Source organism: Vanellus vanellus (genome assembly GCF_965231255.1).
Source record: "Vanellus vanellus genome assembly, chromosome: 2".
Lineage (NCBI taxonomy): Eukaryota > Metazoa > Chordata > Aves > Charadriiformes > Charadriidae > Vanellus > Vanellus vanellus.
Window position 1 is genome coordinate 131,761,973 of NC_138906.1, and position 21,528 is coordinate 131,783,500.

The following is a 21,528-nucleotide window of genomic DNA, read 5'->3' on the forward strand; positions in this document are numbered from 1 at the left end:
TGCCTTTTGTTTTAATGTCTTGACACGGCTTCTGTTTTTCTTCTCTTTGATTTCCACACTACATGTTCAACAAGTCTGAACTTTGGAATGATGCGGAGTGCATCACATGTATCACACTTTTGGAACAGGTTTCCCCTTTTAAAGGAGCATTCCTGTCTCTTTTATGTCACTGCATGTCTACAGTGCCAGGTATGATGCCGAATCTAATATGGGGCATGTAGAAAGACCTGTATTCTTCCTGTTTTAAAAACACAGCAGGTGCAGTGTGATCAAAGATCCATACAGTCCATACGCTTGTCTAAGGGAGGAATAACAGATGCTTAAAGGAAGAATAGATTGAGTAGACAATAATGCTTACCTAATAGACTTTTCCAGCTTTCCATGAAGAATTCCATTACTTACTTATTATGTGTGACTGTAGCTTATATTCATGGCTGTTTGATAGATGGCCCGTTATTCTTCCCTCTTGTTTTTCTTGTAACAATTGCAGCTTCCATTCTGTACATTTTCATTAATCCTTCTTTAGCTGATAGATTTGTAGTTTCTTCCTAGCTTATTCAGAAACAAAAGAAAATCCTGTTAGGAAATGTCTTTTACTTTCTATGGTGATGAGAAACTAATAACAACTTTTTTTTCTTTCTTTTTTTTTAAGCCTGTCTTAAAAAAAGATAACTGTAGAGTTGTACTGTTCATGCCAAGTTTCTACAAGAAGCAGGTTATTACCAAAGAACTGTAAACTGTTGAAAAAAACATTTGTAACGGAAACAATGATGTTTAACTGTAATGCTTGTGGGTACTTTCAAACAGCATAACTTTTCCATCTCCTGACTTTCAGATTTCCCAAGTACCAGTTCCTTGCTGCTATGTTGCTTTAGTCATCCATCTGTGTATATATAGTAGCTTCAGCAACACTTGTTGTTCATACTACAAATACGTTGCTCAGGGTGGTTCACCAGAGTGTTGTTGCTAGCCTGATACACAAAACAAACGTAAACCTAAATCTATGGCTTCCTTTTTTTCTTGGTGACATACTCTTCTCAGTGGTGTCCAAGTTATGACTGTGTAGAACACAGTTAAAGAAAAACTAGACTAGTTTCACTAGAGGAGCAATAAAAACATCTTGATTTAAGTGAATGGTAGTACATATAAATAGATGGTATTTGAAATCTGTCCAACTTTATAAATTGCTTGAATATTTTCAGGTCCAACATCTAGGCTATTTCCTGTCATTTTCTTGCGTTAGTCATTTTTCCATGTTTCCTTTCTCTCCTCAGTTGTGGGAAAAAGAAGGGGACAGCAAAGTTGCCAGCGAATATGAATGAAGAGAGGTGATCAGCTTTCTGTAGTTTGTTCCTGCATAGAAATGAGTTTTAGATAGGAGTATCGCCATTTAATCTTAGTGCTAGTCCCAGCTGTAGGCATTCCATAGTGCTTGGTGCTCACTTAGAGCTGTTGAACACCATCGTCTGTCCAAGCTCAAGTGAGCAGTGATTTCCCCAGCTTTTTAATTGTTAACTTCACAACAGCTTTGATTTCCTAAAAATGACACTACTAAAAAAATCAATCACCTGTATTAAGTAAAGGCCTTCTGAATGCCTATGCTTTGCAGTACTAGGAATTGTTGTCACCTAACATGTCTTGTTTTCAGTAACTGTTTCTAAAGCTTGTCTTTTTTAGGAATACATATAGCAGTTTACTTCTGTATATGTTCCACCAACATGCATCTAAAATTCTTTTGTTTCTTGTTTCAGAAGTACTATGGAACCTCCGCAGCCCTGTAGGTTTGGAAGGCTTAAATCCAAGTTTGGAAAGGCTTTTTCCGTTCCAGATGATTTGCTGGCTTAAGCGCTTAATTAGGATGGCTTTTGAACAAGTTGGATTAAACATGGAATCAGTAAGTGTTTCAAACTTGCTTCAAGTTTTCAAAAAATCAGGTATAGAAAGCACTTCATCAATTTCAATTTGTGCTTGTCTATTCCAGCAGAACACTTTAAGTATACTCAATACGTCTATGATTCTGCATTGCTGAGAAAGTATGAAGTTTACTAGTTGGACACAAAAGTATTGAATAATATATGTGTTAAAAATACTATACAGTTACTTCTAGCTCTAATAACAAACTGTTTACTTTGTAAACACTGCTTTTCATGCTGGACTTCTATGTGTGTTTTGAAGCTGAAGTAAAATTTTCAACTGATTTGTAACAGTGATGTTAATTCTTAAATAATCTTATTTCTTTGCTCTTACCTTGGAGATATGAGAAGTCCCATGAAACTGAGATGATGATAATTGTGCTATATTTACCTCTCCTGAAAGTGTTACAGTACATGAGAGCAATATGGCTGTGTTCTTTACTGGGGAAACAGAGGAATGTGTATGCATAGCTCTCCTCGGAGCAAAGTGTATATAGTTCTCTGAATGCTTAGCAGAGAGGGAGAGCAATCTGCTCCACATCAACTGTTTTGTCACTGGGACCTTTAGGAACCTATTTTGAGTATAAGTATGGGCCTCAATGCAGTAGTCCCTGTATGTTGTTGAAATATTTTAATGTTTTAACAGTGGGGAAATCCTTAATAGCTGTGTGCAGTATTTAGAAAGGTGGTTCTTACTCTGGATTATGGTGGTAGAACCTTTTATCAGTCTTGGGAATCTTTGGAGAGGAAAGTGTTTATACACTGTAAATTAAAATTACGAATAAGAATTTGTATTTTAGGATTTTATTCAAACTTTAATCTGAGATTTCATGCACTGTGACTTAGCAAATTCAAACTATGAGAATATGCTGGACTACCATGGGTGTTGCTGTGGTCATTGTCAGCAATATCTTTCAGCCTAAATAGGATGTAGGAACAAGTTTCTAATCAGTTTCCCCCTATTCTCTATTTGTTTCAAGCTTGTGATAATGCAGTTACGTTTCCAAATGTCAGCTGTTCTGGACAACAGCAAAACACTGATGCAATAAGAGGGTATGACTAAGTAATACTTTGTAGACTTGCTCTGCCAGTGCTTCAAGTCAACACGAAGTTGTATGAACTTGGGTAGAGCAGCGCTGAGACTTATTAGCTCAGCTGAGCGGCGTGCTGAATTTATTTCAATACCTTGTGGTACAGTTCGCATGCAGTTTTCTGAAAATACTGTCCTGGCATATATTGAATTAACTAAACTGGGTCATTAAAAGTTTTGGTGCAACAAACCACTGTTGTTGAACAACCTCCAGGGCAGTAGGGCACAAAATATTTTTGAGGATCTGGGTGCTAGTCAGCGGCTTGTCTGTGGTCTGAGCAATCTCTAGACATGTTTTGCCACTTATTTAAAATGCACTGCACTTAATGTTGGTAATACAGCATGTAGTCTAGGTTCTTTTGCTGTTGTGGAAGTAATTTTGTAATTAATTAAACCTTCCCTTGACTAGTATTATTTTTTCTAATGCAACACTTCTGCTTCTAACATCAGAATCTGTTGTGAATAGTGAGACTGTATTACTGCAGTACTGTTTGTCAGTGACTCTTTTTTTTGAGGGCTCCTGATCTACCTGCTATTTGCTCAGACAAATAGACAAACAGTGATATGGTAGTCACAAATATGAAGTCTTTGTTTGAGGCACCCAAAATGCAGAATCAAGAGAGTACTCTGCATTGAAAAAAAATTGTGTTCAAATTTAGCAGCATATTAAGCAAGAGAATGTATGTTTCATAGAATGGAAAAAATGTATCTGAGTGGATTAATGGCAAAGTTGCAGCTCTGATGTAAGAATATAGCGTAGCATATGTGCAGTGCACATTTATTTTGATGAAATTTATACATTCCAATAAAGCCAGAGGGAAGGAAAGATACTTGTTTAGAAATAGGCAAAATGTTTGTGTTAGGTTTCTGAGATAACATAATCTGGGGATAAATGCCATGGTGCATAAATCTTTCTTTGTAATAGAACCTTCAAAATCTAAGAGTAGTGATCTTTGCTTAGTATATCAAAATGTTATTCAGCTGTGTGTTGTGAAACTCCCACAGCTGTACTTGACTAATAATACAGGCAATATTCCCATGCCACATGAGGGTTGTTTCAGTATTAATAGCCTGGATTTTATCTGAGTTTTCTCTGTTGGGCAACCTTCTACCAGGATGTTGAGTTTGCTTGAAGCTATGAACCTTTAAAAACAAAGATCTGAGTAGTAAATTCATATCTGCAGCTGTAAGTAAACACTGGCCAAGTTTTTTAAATTACCATACAGTGTTATAATTGTTTACTAACAATATACTCTGTGTTAGTCTTCCCAATATGCTTTTTCTTCTTTGCATTGTTTTTGTTGCCTTTCCCTGTGCTGAAATCTTTCCTACTTCTCTCTGGGTGTTTTGTTGCTTCTGTTCTGGCTCAATTTGTAGTATTCTCCTAGGATTAAAGTATCATTTTATTTCATACAGCTATGGTAAATAGTAGAGCAAACATTTCCATCATTAAATACGACAAAAGAAAGCAAATTCCATCCCTGATGAAACAATGTAGAAATGTGAATTGCAGTAGAAACAGTTCTGATAAAGCCACCTGTGGTGAGGTGCTATGAGGAATTTTCTCTAGGTGAATGTAAATATTTTTAGGACAAAGTTTCATTCATATGTATTTTCCTCCTTTTACTTTTCCTTGATCCTTAATTTCACAGTTACATTTTCATGTTTATGCTAGCTGATAGTTATTTTTATTGAGACTGGTAGACACTATTCCTGTGTTAGAAGAGCTCTTAATTAAAAAAGAAAAAAGGTATTTGGGGAAATGTAGAATTATGTAACTTTATGAATTATTCATGATTGAGTGGCTTTTCTTGAAACCCCTTAAAAAGAGGTGTCTGACCCAATGCAGATTCTTTATTGGCTTGAAAATGGACAAATTATGCTTTTGAAGGTGTTTCCAACTCTCAAAGGTGCCTGTGTTAACTGATGTATTGCTTTGTATTTAAACTTAATGCAAGGGCTGTCTTGAACTTTAACAGCCATAGCTATATTGTAATGACAAAAACAAATTTTGTGCCAATTTGGCTATAGAATGTAAGGAGTTCACTGTACCAATTTCAGTATATATATAATATCCTATTCTAGCATGAAGGGAATAACTTTAAATATGTTTAGCACAAGCATAATGTGGAAGGATAAGGGAGAACTATTCCAATATGATATAAAAATCAGTTACCTAACAGCTGGCTTCTTTTTCCTTTCCATCTAGGTGCTTTGGTCAAGCAAGCCTTATGGTTCATCTCGAAGTATTGTAAGAAAAATTGGTACTAACCTCTCTCTTATACAGTGTCCTCGAGTTCAGTTTCAGGTAGGTGTTCTCAACAGTTTAGAATATGTTTCACTATACTGATAAAGGGATTTGTTCTTGCATCAAAAGATTTTAAATAAACGTGCTATTCACTTAAATAAATGACTAGAGGGTTTGTAAAAGCAGAATATGATAAACCAGGCACATAAGAGAATTAGCTTACTTCAGTTCTTCCCACTTCCAGTTTAGATCTTTTCCAAATATGGATTCTTCAGTTTCTGTACTGCCTAAAACCTGAATCTGTGTTGCTGTAGCACTCATAATGAAACCTGAAACAATTTTTTTCCCTAAGGAAATTGGAACTTCTAAAATGAGGGAATACAGTGTAAAAAAGTTAGTATTGGAAAAAATACATTCATAAAAGAGAAAAATGTTTGAAACTTATTTCTATAAATAGTACTTATAAACTAGGCTTAAGAGACATGTAAAGATGAACACTGTTACTTAAAAATGTTTGGGAAGATAAACAACTTTATCAGAAAGTAAAAATTAGTAATGAGATAACGTGAGTACCATGTTTGCTAGCACTGTATAGGTGAAAGGGGAACATCAGTTCTGTGCAGCTTTCTGACTTGTTTGCTTTTAACTTCAACTGCGTATAGCGGGAGGGTAATGAGTGAGGGTAAAAGCTTAAGGAGAAGAAAACCCTTGCTTTTTATAACAAGTCTTTCGGGAACAGATGGGAAAATGGAAGCTGTTACACATAATCTCCAACTCTGTGTGTGTTAGGGATAGGGGGTGGATATAGAATTGGAGAAATCTAGTGTTTGAAACTCAGGCTGAGGGAGGAGTGTCTCTTGGGCCGAGCACAGGTGGGGAACGTGAAGATGAATGGTGGGAATCATCACCCACACTAAGACAAGATAATTTCCATGCAGCTAAATTTTTCACTGTTTAAATTAATTTCTTTATGCTATATTAAATAGATGAACAATGTTTAGACTTGAAATTATAGTAGCAAAATCAGATAGTTCAGGTTACCATAGAAGCCTTTTTGGTGTGATAGTAAAAACCATGCTAACATTTTGCCTGTCTTAAATAATTACACTGAGAAACCAGGGGGGCAACCATCTCCCACGACTAGTGGCTTGGTGAAACTTAAAACATAAATACATACGTTGTGGGGGTGGGGATTTGTGCAGGTGAGAAGGACAACAAAATGACATGGATATAAACTTTTGGATATATAATTAATAGTAGTTATGCTACCAAAAGGCTCTGAGTGCCTTGGATTTGAAAGGAAGTGAAGTCCTCCTATAATGTGTCTGATTTTCTGTACTGTAAAGGCCATGATGCTTATTTGCACATAGTTAGCCAAATGCTGCCTTCTCTTAATATGGTACATAAAAGAAGACATTTCTGGTTTATGTTCTTGCAAAGAGCCGTAAGATACATCTGGGGAATCTGTTCCTGAATATTTTTAGTGTTGAAATAAAAATATGTATATGTCTTCGTCTGAATTCTGTGTTAGAATAAATAAAATATTTGCCTTTTTTCCTCTTAAAGAGATATTCAGTCAGCTTTGTGTAGATTTTATGCACAGTAAGTATAAACATTCATCTTTTATTAGATGAAGGGAAAGGATCCTAAAAATAGAAGTACAATTGTCAGTTGATTGAATTAGAAATGTGAATTTCAAAATTTGAGCCTTGAAACACATTAAAATGTATATGGTTTATGCAGGCTTTAAACTATTTTAATATATTAACTGCTGAACATGTAAAAGTGTGATGCTAACATCTGTTTTTTATGTCTTTATCTCAGCGTTAAGATTCTATAGTGAAGTTCAATACTGGTCTCGATCGTTTTTATGCTGTTGCAACTGACGCTTTCCTATAGCTGTTTCTTCCTCTTTCTTTCTTGCCAGCTGTAGCTATATTATGAAAGGACCATGCACTGAACCTTGCTGTAAGTCACTTTATTTAAAAACCAAAGCAAACCTTACTTGCCTTATCTGAGGGTGCATGTATATCATCAGTTTCAAACTTTACCTAAGAGCAACAGAATTTCCACAGGTCTTAATTTTCCTTATGATAAATGGATAAGAGATATTGAAAGAATCTCTCTCCTGTTTTCATTCTTTTTTCTCTTTTAGCATGCTTTTGTTCAGCTAATCTTAAAAAAAGAGTAGCAGCCTAACATTTTAATTTTTGAGGGCTACTGACTGTTATAATATCTGTCTATAGTCAACATTTAGATTAATTGCTAAATGCTGCTTATGTATTCAGTAAGTGATGGCAGAGCTTACCTTATATACTCTATATAGCATGAACAAATGAAAATGGTTCATATAGTTCTTTTGTATATCATATTTTTTAGGTTTATCTGTAGTCCTTAGGAGAAAATAAAGTTAAACTTACCAATATAGCCTAGGTAGATTCAACCAAACCTACAAAACTGTCTCTCAAGATAGTATCCTTCAGCTACAGCATCTACGTTCTAGTTCCATGCTTCTGTTTGTCTGATGGAAACCTGATAATTCAGTAGAAGTCTCCTAAGGAATTGGTGTGCACGTAGCAAACATCAGAATTTACTGGGATAATTTGAAAAAATCACAGCAAGTTTGTCTTACTTGAAGCAGTTTTTCCAAATGTTTGATATCTAACTGTATTAGTAATTTGAAATTAGAGTTTTTAATCTATCCTTAAATATATAAAAATATTTGTTTTACTTTCCACTTCCTGGAGCAAACAAAAAATAGGGATCCTGCTTTAACATCCTTATAGGTAGTATTTCCGTAGTGTTGAGGTTATCACGTTTGCCTAACATGTGAAAGGTCCCTGGTTCGAAATCGTGTGGAAACATTGGCAAGGTTGACTCCTTGGGAGTTGTACTCAATGATTCTTTATGGGTCTCTTCCGACTCAAGATATTCTATGACATCAGCCAAAATAGTACAGCATGTGTAGTCTTTTCTTCAGAAATTCGTGGAATAATGGGACTGAAACCCCCAGGCATGCATGTGTGTGTGTGCAGCATACATGCACACTGAAATAGGCAAAAAAGCCTGTGAAGGAGGAAGAAGGGAAAGCAACTACATAGTTTCCAGAGAAAGAAAAGCAGGCTACTTTCATTGTTTCGTTCCGTTCCTGCCATCCAGTAGAACTGGACCTCTGATTTCAGCTCTGTGTTCTCCATTTCAGGTGCTGGCAGAGTAGTTTTCCAGGTTTTCTTCAACTGAGATTGGCTGGAGGAATAGAGCAGTCACAGAGTTGTTTAAACATCATTCTACAGACAGGCAAAGTTTTTAAGAGATGGGTGTTGGCTTTTAACCTTTATATTAAAGTAGAAATCTTGCATTAACTTGAAATTCAAAATCCACTGCCGTGGAAGGCCTTGTTGTTCTTAGGGATAGAGAAAAGAAACATCTGCATATGGGGTAACAAGCAGATTCTGTTTACATATAAATACGAATATAAAAGTAAGAAGAAACTTGCATCACAGTATAACAGAAGGCTTGCTACTAAATGTTGGATTAGAAGTTATTTATCTCACAGTACAGGAAACCTGGCTGTGGTAAATGCATTCCTTACTGTTGATTTATAAAATTATTTTTTGTGCAAGTATGTGTAGTGCCTTTATTTAAATGTGTCTTCAATCTTTTCATGGTAATAGTTCTTTGTGTGGCCGTTACCATCAGGAAAATCTGTATCACCTACAAGAAGTGGCTAATGTATTATGGATTTTTTTAAATAGCCATTAACATTAATACAGATGCTGTGGTCATGAAAATCTCTTTTTATATTAAAAAAGAAAAAAGCTTAGGAAACCTTAAACAATGAAAATCCTAACATGCAATATAGTATTCTCTAGACTGTTTTAAAGAGAGGCAGACTGTGATGGTATTAGGCACAACTGTTAATGCGATAAACATATTACCATCTGTGCTGATGCTACCTGGAAAAAACCCTGTTGTTTCCAAATGATCTGATGGTGCCAATACACACTCCTGGGAGCTGTGATAAAGGCTCACATACAAGTTGCGAGAGTGTGAGGTGAAGATGACTAATCTCAGTTTCCAAAGCTGTTTGTAACAACTCCTGGGGAAAAAACAACCCCAAACCTACAACTTCTATCTTCCTGGGACAAGTGTATCAAAGGCTACAATGAAAATATCTGTGAATGTTCTTCAGAAATTATTTCACCCCATTCAGACTGCAGTCCTACTGTGATAAGTCTACTACAAATGCAAGTTAATGCTAACATTTCATAATTGCTGCTACATAATAGTTTCCTCTTACAGAGGTGACTTGCCTTGAAAATTGACCTAAGTGCCAACAGGCTGGATCCAAACTGTCTTCTCAGACTGCTACATACTACCACCATCTTTGTCAGCATTACTAGCTTCTTGGCTGCTCCCAGCAGCAGGCAGCACTTAAACAGCGGCAATGACTCCTGCGAATTTGCCCTGTGGATTGTATGTAATACAAGCAAAAGAGGTGGCATATTTGCATTGGAAATAAGTAACTCAAGGTGACAGACTGACACGGTCTCCCACAGCATCCTCATGGCTAAACTGAGGAAGTGTGGACTGGATGATCGGATAATTAGGTGGACTGCGAACTGGCTGAAGGAGAGAAGCCAGAGAGTCGTAGTCAATGGGGTAGAGTCCAGTTGGAGGCCGGTAACCAGTGGAGTGCCTCAAGGGTTGGTACTGGGGCCCATATTATTCAATATATTCATCAATGATTTAGATGAGGGAATTGAGTGTACTATCAGCAAGTTTGCTGATGACACTAAGCTAGGAGGAGTGGCTGACACGCCAGAGGGCTGTGCTGCCATCCAGAGAGACTTGGACAGGCTGGAGATTTGGGCAGGGAATAACTTAATGAAATACAACAAGGGAAAGTGTAGGGTCCTACATCTGGGCAGAAGCAACCCCAGGTTCCAGTATAGGATGGGGAGCTACCTGTTAGAGAGCAGTGTAGAGGAAAGGGACCTGGGGGTCCTGGTGGACAGCAGGATGACCATGAGCCAGCACTGTGCCCTTGTGGCCAAGAAGGCCAATGGCATCCTGGGCTGTATTAGAAGGGGGGTGGTTAGCAGATCGAGAGAGGTCCTCCTTCCCTTCTACTCTGCCCTGGTGAGACCGCATCTGGAATATTGTGTCCAGTTCTGGGCCCCTCAGTTCAAGAGGGACAGAGAGCTGCTGGAGAGAGTCCAGCGTAGGGCAACTAAGATGATTAAGGGAGTGGAGCATCTCCCTTATGAGGAAAGACTGAGGGAGCTGGGTCTCTTTAGTTTGGAGAAGAGGAGACTGAGGGGTGATCTTATTAGCGTTTATAAATATATAAAGGGGGAATGTCATGAGGATGGAGCCAGGCTCTTCTCAGTAGCAACCAATGATAGGACAAGGGGTAATGGATTCAAGCTGGAACACAAGAGGTTCCACTTAAATTTGAGAAGAAACTTCTTCTCAGTGAGGGTGACAGAGCACTGGAACAGGCTGCCCAGGGAGGTTGTGGAGTCTCCTTCTCTGGAGACATTCAAAACTCGCCTGGACGCCTTCCTGTGCAACCTCATCTAGGTGTTCCTGCTCCGACAGGGGGATTGGACTAGATGATCTTTTGAGGTCCCTTCCAATCCCTAGCATACTGTGATACTGTGACTGAGCAGAAGAAGTTACTGAAAGATCTGTAGCTTTTATGTGCTAAGATACTGAGACCAGGCTGTTCAGTAGTCCGGTGACTAAGTACACATGCCCTTGTCTAACCCAGGGAAGCAGCAAGTATTTCAGAGTAAATTTGGAACCATTTTATATAGTTCTGGCTATGGAGCATGTATTGATGGTCCAAACAATTTTCCAAATCTCCCCTCAGGTCACTTAATTGTAAATCTAAGAAAGGTTCCAGTCTCTGGAGCCTGGCGCGCCTTTGGCTTCAAACAGCTATAAAGCTAATGGTAGAACCATGCTGGAAAATGGTAAATTTGTTTGGCATGCTGTAAGTAAGGTTGTTAGCAAAAGCGTTTTCTGTTATGATTGCATCCTATCTCTCAAAGTCTTTGTGATTACTAAGCTAATAGAAATGGCTCTTTGGTCGTGTCGTGTTCCCCCCCATGTAATGTACACACCTTTATTCTTGCACAGAAATTCTGGAAGTTGTAGGGAAAGGGAAACATGCTTCAGAATTTCACTTGCAAAATAATACTATATCAGAGCAAAAAACTTTAAAAGTACTAATAGCCTTAATGTCTCTTTTAACTTCTCATCATGAACATAATTTAAAACGTTGAGTTAGCAAACGCTTGAGAATGTTGATGTTTGTTTCTCTTTAAGGTAACAATTTGCATTGGATTTTTAGTGTTCAGTAGTGTGATGTGATGGTATATGTAGTCAGCTGTGAACCTCTGTAAAGTGTTCAGCAGACTAGATTGAATAGTTTGAAGTCAGTGAAATGGTTCTGGACCAAGACCAGAACAGAATTCAATGTGCTAAGTCTACAGATGTGTTTTGTGCATGTATGTGTTAATAGTCACATGTAGCCTCACTAAAAGTATTGGGTAAAATAACTGTGACTTGGGCTGGGAATAGTGACTCTAAAACCCTCAATCTTGTCTTTAAAATTTAGCTTACTTCTCATGCCACAGAGGGAAATCATCTTCATCAATTTAGGGAAGATGCAGTGGCCTCCTTTGCAGATGTGGGATGGGTTGCTCAAGAAGAAGGTGAAGTCTCTACAAGGCTCAGGTATGCTCCTCAAATCTTCTTTTTGAACTTATAGGCTTCTTCCTCTCACTTCAGCTTCTCTCCAGCGAGAATCTACTGTGCATTGCAATTAATGGAGAGCACTTGAATGATGGGAGAAGAGAGAGGGAAGAGCGATAGAAGAGGTAGGGTCTGGAAAAGAAGTAGAGGTTAGACTAACAGGATTATGAACGAAAGACTGGTTTGAGGACATATAGGAGATTGGCTTTATACAAGGAAGACTGTTTTGGTTTTTTTTTTTTTCTTTACTTAATTATTGCAAAGAATTGCATGTGACAGCTTCAAGCAACCTTGTCCCCACAGAAATGTCTGCTGTGGTATGGCACTGAGATTTTCTTTAATACGGGGTGGTGTACTGTACAGCTTCCTAATTAGCAGCAACGGTCATTCTGACAATCCAGTAATTGGCACATTGTTTTTCACCTTCCTGGTTAAGGCTCTGCAGTCTGCTAAAGACAAATTAAAAATTATGGTTTATATTTTGTCTTTAATCTTCATAACAAAAACTGGCAGGGAAGTATGAGACCTGTGTCCAGAATGATGGGATAGGTACTGTTGTGTTGGACTGAGAGTACTCCATAGCACTGTAGCTGCATGAAACAGGTTGGCTGAAGTGATGAAGTTCTCTATTCCAGACTACCCAAATTGCTGCTCAGACTAGCCAGAAACAAAGGTACAGTTCTGTAGTGCAGAGGAAGTTTCTCTTCTAAGCAAACTAACCTTCCAGAGAAAGGCACGGATTGTTGGCTTCAGAGATTACTGGAGGATACTGTTCTTAATTTGAAAGCACGAAATAGGTTAGTAATGACCTAGATGCCCTCCAATGTGACTTGCCACAGTGAAGCTTTGCATAACAAACATTCTGGCACTGCCACATTAATTTCACAAACTCAGAGGGGAGTCACAGAAATCAACGCTAGTTTGGGAAACGGTATTTGTAAAGTCTATTTGATGTGAAGGAAATTAACTGGCCAATACTACTTTTGTTTGCACAGAAACATTTTGTTTAAGGATTGAACTGTAAAGCTATTATGTTTAATGGAGACAACAGGGAGAATAGCTCTATGGTGCTTCAAAGAACCTATTATGAAAGATGTAGGACTTGCATATGCGCTGAGATTTCTGCATGTGAAGGGGGAAGGGGGACAGATGGATGTGGGATGGGACTAAAATAATCCTGCAGATATATAGTGACCTTAAGGCAAACAGCTTATAATGGAGCATGGTAAGTGAATTACTTAGCAAATATGACTATTTCAGTATGCACCATTTATTATGTCTGTGCACAGTATCATATAGTGGAGCTAGTATGCATTAGGTGTTTTCCAGACATTTGAAATTCTCTGTTTCGACAAGATCACATAGGTGTTACTGATAAATATACGTTCACTGTAAACAGTCTTGCAGACATAGTTGTTTCTTCTGCGAATGCAGCTTTATAGAGAAGGCAACTAAATGACAAATCATTTTTCCCCTACCCCTGGTCAGAGCAGTAGTAACAATTCAGGCATAATATTTTTCCACAGTGTTATATTCCAATCAAGACATTTCCTTAAGACACCATTACTGCTCTGAGTGGAAAATACCCTTGTTATTTAGGTATTCTGCTCCTTTAAAGAGTTTCTAGAAGACAGGTTTTAAAGACTGAAATGACCATGGGCTCCTTCCACTTTACTTGTATCAGTCTGGAGCCATTCTACACATTGAGAGTTTGAGGCTAGTGATTTGACTTTTCATGTTTGAATAAATAATGGACACCTGACCTGCCTGAGTGAGAAGTTTTGGGATTGAAGTTAAGGCGGATTGAGGAGTTAAGTATGTGGTCATATTTTACAGTTCCAATGTTTATGATAATCTGTTGTCATTAATCCTTATCAAGTTTACTTACAGAATCATAGAATAGTTTAGGTTGAAAGGAACCTTTAAAGGTCATTAGTCCAGCCTCCCCTGCAACAAGCAGGGACATCTTCAACTAGATCAGGTTGCTCAAATACTTGAGATAAACTAAAAATGTTGGTGTTTCAGTGAATATAACGTTTTGTCAGTGCTAATTTGACTGTGGATGCTTAGTAATGCCTCAGCGTTTAACATAGCTTGAGCTTTGATGGGTAATAAAGGAAGACAACAGTTGCATTTCTTGCTTTTGTGAGAAAGAGGAGGGGAGCTTATGGACTCTTCAAAACTGTGTGAATTTTTCTTCTCTCTATATATAAATATATAGTTTTCTAACACAGTAAATAAAACTAAACACATTTACTGATAAGCAGCCTCTGTGTTACTAAGCTGTTTCATGTACTCTGTACTCCCAACACTGCTAAAATAGAGGACTGTCCCTTCAGAAGTCCAAAAATTACAAAAATACGCTGTGGAATTAAGAAAGTCTTCCTTCTTCTTCAAAGGAATCAACTTACAAGTAACCATTTGCAGCCTATGGGGGAAAAATGGTAGCATTTGGGCAAACCCAAATTTAAATCTTAATTCCAACAGAAAATAAAGTATCATGCAGAGAAATAGATTGGGGGTAAAGGGGAATGTATTTTGTTTTTCTCCCAAAATCAAGGATTCCCCAAAAAGCTGGCTAGAGGAAGAGAAGTAATGCTGCTAGTGATGCAAACAGAAAGGATGTGAAGCCCTTACTTACTTTAAGCTATATAATGTCTTAGTGGAAATGATTTGTGTAAAGACAATTTTGAAGTCAGGCCTTCAGCTTGTACTCCTGGTTTGTATGTAATGTTGTGCTAGTTTTTTATCTATTACAAAGCCTTTAAAAAAGGAATCTTGTGATATTTTTGTTATAGGTCAGAAGTTTGGTCAAAACCAGCCCAGCCTCTTTCAGGTGATCTACATCATTCTGGAAAGTCCCCATGCAGACAGATGTCCTTACAAAACCCATTGGAAGAAGAACCAGTGTCCAGGAGCACAGCGATCGCAAATGAAGAAGCTCTGCAGAAGATCAGTGCTCTAGAAAACGAACTAGCTACTTTAAGAGCACAAATAGCCAAAATTGTAATCTTGCAAGAACAACAGAACCTGACAGCAGGTATTAAATTTGCTGTACTCTTAGCAAAAATTAGTTAATTAATTTGTCCCTTTTATAATTAATAATGTGCTAATTTGTTTTTGTGAGATGCTGCAACACTGAACATTCCTCTGTTGTTTTGGTTAGTTTGGTAGACGGACACAGCATGCTAACCAAGGGATACAGAATAGGTCTTGAAGACAAGAAACATGCCAGATTTTCTGTATTTTCTAGTATTCCAAAAGTCTTCATGTTTGTGTGAAAGTCTGCCAGAATTCTGAATCTGTAGATGAGTAAAATATTAAACAGCTTTCAGAGCAAAGCTTATGATAAACACGATGGCTTAAACCAAACTAAAAGCATGTAACTTAATTACTAACACTGAAGTCTTCTCATCCAGTAATGAAATAAGCACTCTCGTATCACAAAGCAATATACGTATCAGGTTTATGAAATAAATAACAGAAAAGGAGATTAATTGTTTCCTGGAATCATCTTTGGAATCAGACACATTGTCCAGATGGACCCCAAAGTGGTGCACTGCTTCTGGTAGTGAACAGAATAATTCTTATTTTCTTGAGTTTTTTTTCTTCTCTTTCTCTCACCTCTGACTGCCTTCTAGTTCTAAGTCTGCCATCTCCAAAGGTTAGTGGGAGATGGCCCTTGTCGACTGCAAATGACAGCCATTCAGTTTTCATTCTTTCCCAAGGTTACTTAACAAGTACAGTTTTGCCTTTGTTTATGTATAAAATCATATTCTGATTCTTCAGATGCTCTAATTTAGTTTTTGTCTGTGAACTGATAGCAGTTACTTTATTTTTCCTTAACTGCTCGTATTCAAAACTATGAAATAGTTTTAAGGATCACATGGTTTCACTCTTGAATTGTAATTATTGTGGGGGCTTTGTGAAATAATTAACTTACTTTTCATCATTTTCCCTTTACCTCTGTTTACTAGGAAAATTAAATTTTTATTTTCTCATCTTTACCTCCCTCTTCTGGTAGAGTATGGTAATTACACTCTGTATGTCTACATGTACACAGTCCTCTGGATTATCTATATACATATCTTTACACACTTTATACTCCAAGCCTCAAAGCTTTGGTTTGATCTGGTTTTGTTGATTTCCTTAAAGGTGCATTTGAGCAGAGGTTTCTTCATTTACTTGTCAAGTTATTACTGCTATTATATTTATAACAACAATTTTTAGGTAAAGAGTACAGGGAACTTCAAATCAAGATTATCGTGTGAATCTCTGTCTTCAGACAGATGATTAGCTGGCCTAAAAATCCTTAACCTCAGCGAGCTGGAATAAGCTTCAATTTAAGCACTACTTGAGCCCCGAAATTCACATTTCAAAATCTTGTACAGTCATTTCTTATTTGTGATAAGTAGGAAGAAACACTGCTTACAGGGCAGATTGTATGCAACTAAGTCAGTGCCTGCCTCTCAGAAGAAAGTGAAATGCTGATAACATTAGGAGCAGAAAAAATTATATGATAATCTAAAGAAGCTAGCATGGTCATATTCTTACCTGAGCATTTGTGAGATATACAGGGGATTTACAAGTAAACTGACACGTATTGCATGTTTTATTTGTAGTTGGGCCAAGCCCAGTTGCTTCAGCTCCTGTCCCTGTTGCACCTCCACCACCGCCACCGCCTCCTCCACCACCACTCCCTCCCCCAGGTCTACAACCAAGTACGTCTGCAATTGAGCTCATTAAAGAAAGGAAAAACAAAAAAACGAACTCTGGACAGAATCTGGCAGAAAATGGGCCAAAGAAATCTGACATACCAAACATGCTAGAAATCCTCAAAGACATGAACAGTGTGAAACTACGCTCAGTGAAAAGGTAATAAATATAAATAAATATCAATGTATTAGCATTTGCATTAATAATTTGTTTTTATGACTCAGAACTATTTCAAGGTGAGACAGATGCTGATGTAACATCTGACAAACAGAATGCAAAAGCATTCACAACTCCTGAAGCTTTGTTTTAGACTCTGTTAATGCTTCTCATTTTCTTTTCTAGATCATCAGAAGGTACAAAATCTAAAGTGGCTGACCCTACCGATCCAGCAGCATTAATAGCAGAAGCACTCAAGAAGAAATTTGCTTATCGATACCGAAGCGACAGCCAAAGTGAAACAGAAAAAGTCATTCCAAAGACTGAAACAAAGACAAAGACTGAGGTAGTGCTGGTGAGTATTGTGATTCTGAACACATGCTTAGACTAAATTATAGTTGTCGTGAAAGCCAGTGTATGTCTTTCTGCCAACGTATGCAAATACCTACGAGTTAGCATCCCTGTCCACAAAACCCTATGAAGTACTGCCGATACACCAGGATTTTAGTTTCAAGTTTTAAGATTATGTAATCTTTTGGCCCAAGTTTTAAAAGCCTATTATGGTTTTCTTATTTTTAAAAAAACAACAAAAATATTTTCTGTTGCCATGAGCATGCCATATTCTGAAAACTCTATTCTTAAGGGCTCATATCAGAATCAAATCTGAACTGAGTTTGCCTATTATTACTAACCTTAACCATTCAGATAGCACGTGAAACTTTGAGGCAAGATCCTGAAACACGTTAGCCATTCCTAGGAATGCAGAAAGCAAATTGTTCAGAATCCCTGCTGGATCTTGGTATATAGAGTGTTTCTTCTAATAATTGGAAATGCTGAGTAAATAAAACGAGTTTCTTTATAGTGTGAGAGTGTTAAAATGAAATTATATTTAAAGTCCACATTATGATACAAGTTAATAGCTTCTAGTTTATTTCAGCTTGATTTGAATTTGAAGGAAGGGGCTTTTAAGCAGTGAATGTTCAAGTTTCTAGCAATATACACTTACTTAAAAATGAGGCTAGTATAGATTAGTTTTGTTAGTAAACAATCCTTGAAGCCTTGTGCTATAGCACCAGAGAGGAAGAGTAAAGAGTTATTTTTCTCTTTGTGCACTTTAAAAAAAAAATGCACACAGAACTCCAAAAGCTGAATTAAGTTCTGGGGAAAATAAGATTCCCAAGCCACAAATCTCAGGACTTCTGAGTACTTCAGCTCATTAATGTTGCCTTACTTGCCTTCTGGTTTAGGCCTTTAAGGCATATTCCTGTAATGTTCAGACTGTTCTTTGTATCTAAATGGCTAGATATTCCCCAAGAACCAGTCACTCTTTTCTCAGCATTTCTGGGACTTTAAGGAAAAGAACATGAGTTGGCAATGTGTTTTTCACACGTAGGTTTTTCGTGACTTTCCAGTTTTGAAATTTACAGTCCATCTTTGGAGAATGAGGATCATCAAGTCCTCCAAAGCTAAGAAAATTGAAGGGTTTTATTTGTTAAATGACAGAACATTGAACCATAATGCATAATGAGCTAATAAACATCCATCATCAATTACTTATGAATATGTAACTACTTTGCTAGATCATTGCTCGTATGATATCCTTGTATGGTACAGTTGTTTAAAAGGACTTGCAGAAGAACGCAGGATAGAGTAAGAACAGAAATACTGTTAAACTGCCTCTAGAGCAATTGGTTGTCAACTTCTAAAGTTAACTGCATCTGTCGTCTTATTTTGCTATGGCAGAGTGAACTCTCTAGTCAGAGCTGCTCCAGCAGGTGGTTAGCTGCCTCATCTGAGCAATTTCAGCTGATTGCTGACACAAGTTTCCCTTTACTTCGTGGTTATGAAGTAGGTGAAATCCACATGCAGAGCAGCAGGTTGATAAAGGAAATTCTCTCTGCCCAAGTTCTAGTTTTACTTACAACTCAGATGCGTAATAGTTCAACTAGGTTTCTGTTGAAAGCAACCTGAATGTGTTTCTGGTTTCCTTCTCAGTTTGGACCGCACATGCTGAAATCTACAGGAAAAATGAAGACTTTAATTGAAAAATCTTAACGTATTAAGATCACTACGCGAAAGACTGTTGAGCTGTTTTGTCTGAAATCTTCTATGTTGCAAATAGCACTAGTACCGAGGGGTCTCTTATAACACAGGAAAAAACCTAATGTGAAACGTAGAACTGAGGCTCTAAACATGTTTGTATGTGATTTATCAAGGGGAATAAATTTTACCATTATACTCAGGTATTAATTTTTTATTCAGACCTGGCTTTCTACTCAGACTTATGTGGTGGTTTTAGTTTATTAACACTAAGTTACATATACAACATTCTTGGTGCATAACTGACCACCTTGAAAATTTGTGTACCTGTTAATAATGATAGTGCTACACCCTTAAGTTAATATGTTATTTGAGCTCTAACTGTAACTTGCACTACAATGTTTAATTTGATACTGAATTTTTCATGTCAAAGTCTTTCTTTTAAACTTAATTTTAGCAAATTTTTAGCCCAAAGAAAACCTGAATGCATTCTTCTTCCTAGTGAAAGAAAGTGAAAACTTAAATCTGCTGCAGAGGTCACCTGGTATGAGACATTTTAAGTAGTAGTACATTTTTTTCAAAAGGGTAAAAGAGAAAACCTACTTCTGTAATACTGTGGCCAATGTGGAGTGCATGATGAGTGAGTCAGTTGTGCTGTGGGAGCCTCTGTGAATAAATAGGTAGTCCAATGAATTTGAAGTAACCAGTAGACAGCAGAAAAGTAAAACACTTAGTGTCAGAGTATGTGTTAACTAGCGTAGAAGTGGTGTAGACAAGAAAAAAAGCTACAAAGCACTGTGGGGTGCAAGTTGCCAAAAATATATTGCTCAACTCAGCTGTGCGAAGAGATGCTAATGGACACCTTTTTATCCTCAGCGGTCTTGGGTCCCTGGTTAGCTTTCTAGCAGCTGGGGATGGCACAAACCCCCGTTTTTATTCGCAGGGAAGAGATGGTATAAGCTGCTGCACATAACCTGTTTTTCCAGGGGGAGCCCTTCTGGGAACTTCCCATAGCAGCTATTTGCTGCCAGACCTGTACAGAGCTAGCTCATTAACCGACCACCTGAGCTCATGTCCCCAGCCACAGATGTAGAAAGGGCCCAAGCTAAAAATAAAATTCAGGTTTAAAAAAGCTGTTTGGGAACCAGAGAGCTACAACTTAGCTGCACACTTCAACGAAGCCAGGCTTTGCTCTGGCCATACACGAGCGTAGAAAAAGCTGAGTCTGGGTATTTCAGTGTTCTAAGTTGATCTGGCTGCTGGAACGAGTACAAGTGCCTCTTGGAGCTGCCGTTTTCTCTTCCTAGAAAACGGCAGTACTTCCGAAATAAATCAAGACAGCTGAATGGCTCTGACTAGGTTACTGAAGATGACTGAAGCTTTGCTGCTTATAACTGGAGTGTAGATTTTACAATTGAGGAGGATGCTTTCTGGTATGAAACTTGAAATGGTGTTAATATGTACACAATGTAACTTCCAAAACGCTCTGCCCTCAGTCTTACTGATAGGCCATTAAGTCTTTGTGTTCTTTTAAATGCCTTTAAAACACCTTTCTGAAAGCTAATTTTGGTTTCAAGTTTTGTATTTAATGCTCTATTGCCACAATATAAAATTAAAAGCGGTTAAAATAAACATTGCCTATGTGATTTGTGGTACTCTACAAACAACAGCAGCCACAATAAAATATACTTACATTCCCCAACAGTCCCTTGGTGTGGCACAACCATCCCCCTCCCAAAGGGCCACAGCTTCAGAAATGTTCAAGTTTTCTTCTTTCAGAGACAAAACCTCAGTTAGTGTTTCAGTTTACATTATTTTAAACATCAGCGTTTAACTGAAGTAACTCAGTCAAATCATTAACTTGTAAAATTTAGGACACCACTTGACGTAGGCTAAATCATGAGAAAAACCCACACCAGACATCGTCAGTTTGGACTGCTGCTGTGAGGTGCAGGTATCCAACACCCCAGAAATACAAAAACACGTGGTGAGCCTTATTTAGTGACATAAAATTATGGTAAAAGAAATGTCATCTGCAGAAGAAAATAAAATCACAAAGCTGCTATCAAATAATTTATTTCATACTTTTCTGTACCTTAAGTTGTATCTTTCTACTTGAAATCTTTCACATGCACAATGAATGCCACTGCCCACAGAAAAACACCTCAAGCAGAAGTGCTCAAACGAAGGACATTCACACACAGGGCAGAGACCTTAGACATAACCTGAGGCCTGTTTGTGTCTGTCACTGTGTGTGTGTGTCAGTGAACACTGCGGCCCACTGGGAGCAGATCCGTAGATTAAAGCAATTTGTGGTGTTAGGGGATGGAGGCCAGGTACCACATCTCTGTACTCACGTGTGGCACAGTAGGTACACTCCTGCCACATGTGCGCCCTCAGCTCTCACACGAAGGGTTTAAGCTGTCAGAATGTTGAAGCTCCATGTAGATTGTAGAAGGAATTTCTAGGCAGCATGTGCAAGAAAAGGCATTAAGTTTTTTGTTTTTTTAAATTCAGTCAAATGTCAGAAGCTTCCACGTACACTAATAAATGGGATTAGAATCAATCTTTTTAAATCCAGTCTGGTAGGAAAAGACAGG

At 37.7% G+C, this 21,528-nt stretch overlaps 1 protein-coding gene across 1 annotated transcript; it reads left to right on the forward strand.

Annotated features, from left to right (window-relative positions):
* The first annotated feature begins 1,288 nt into the window (after positions 1–1,288).
* Positions 1,289–20,560, forward strand: MTFR1 (mitochondrial fission regulator 1). The gene is made up of 8 exons (XM_082479628.1): positions 1,289–1,328; positions 1,752–1,894; positions 5,213–5,311; positions 11,880–11,998; positions 14,815–15,056; positions 16,639–16,891; positions 17,075–17,243; positions 18,884–20,560. The coding sequence occupies exons 1-8, from the start codon at positions 1,319–1,321 to the stop codon at positions 18,941–18,943; spliced, it is 1,095 nt and encodes a 364-aa protein (XP_082335754.1). The 5' UTR covers positions 1,289–1,318; the 3' UTR covers positions 18,944–20,560.
* Positions 20,561–21,528: the final 968 nt, after the last annotated feature.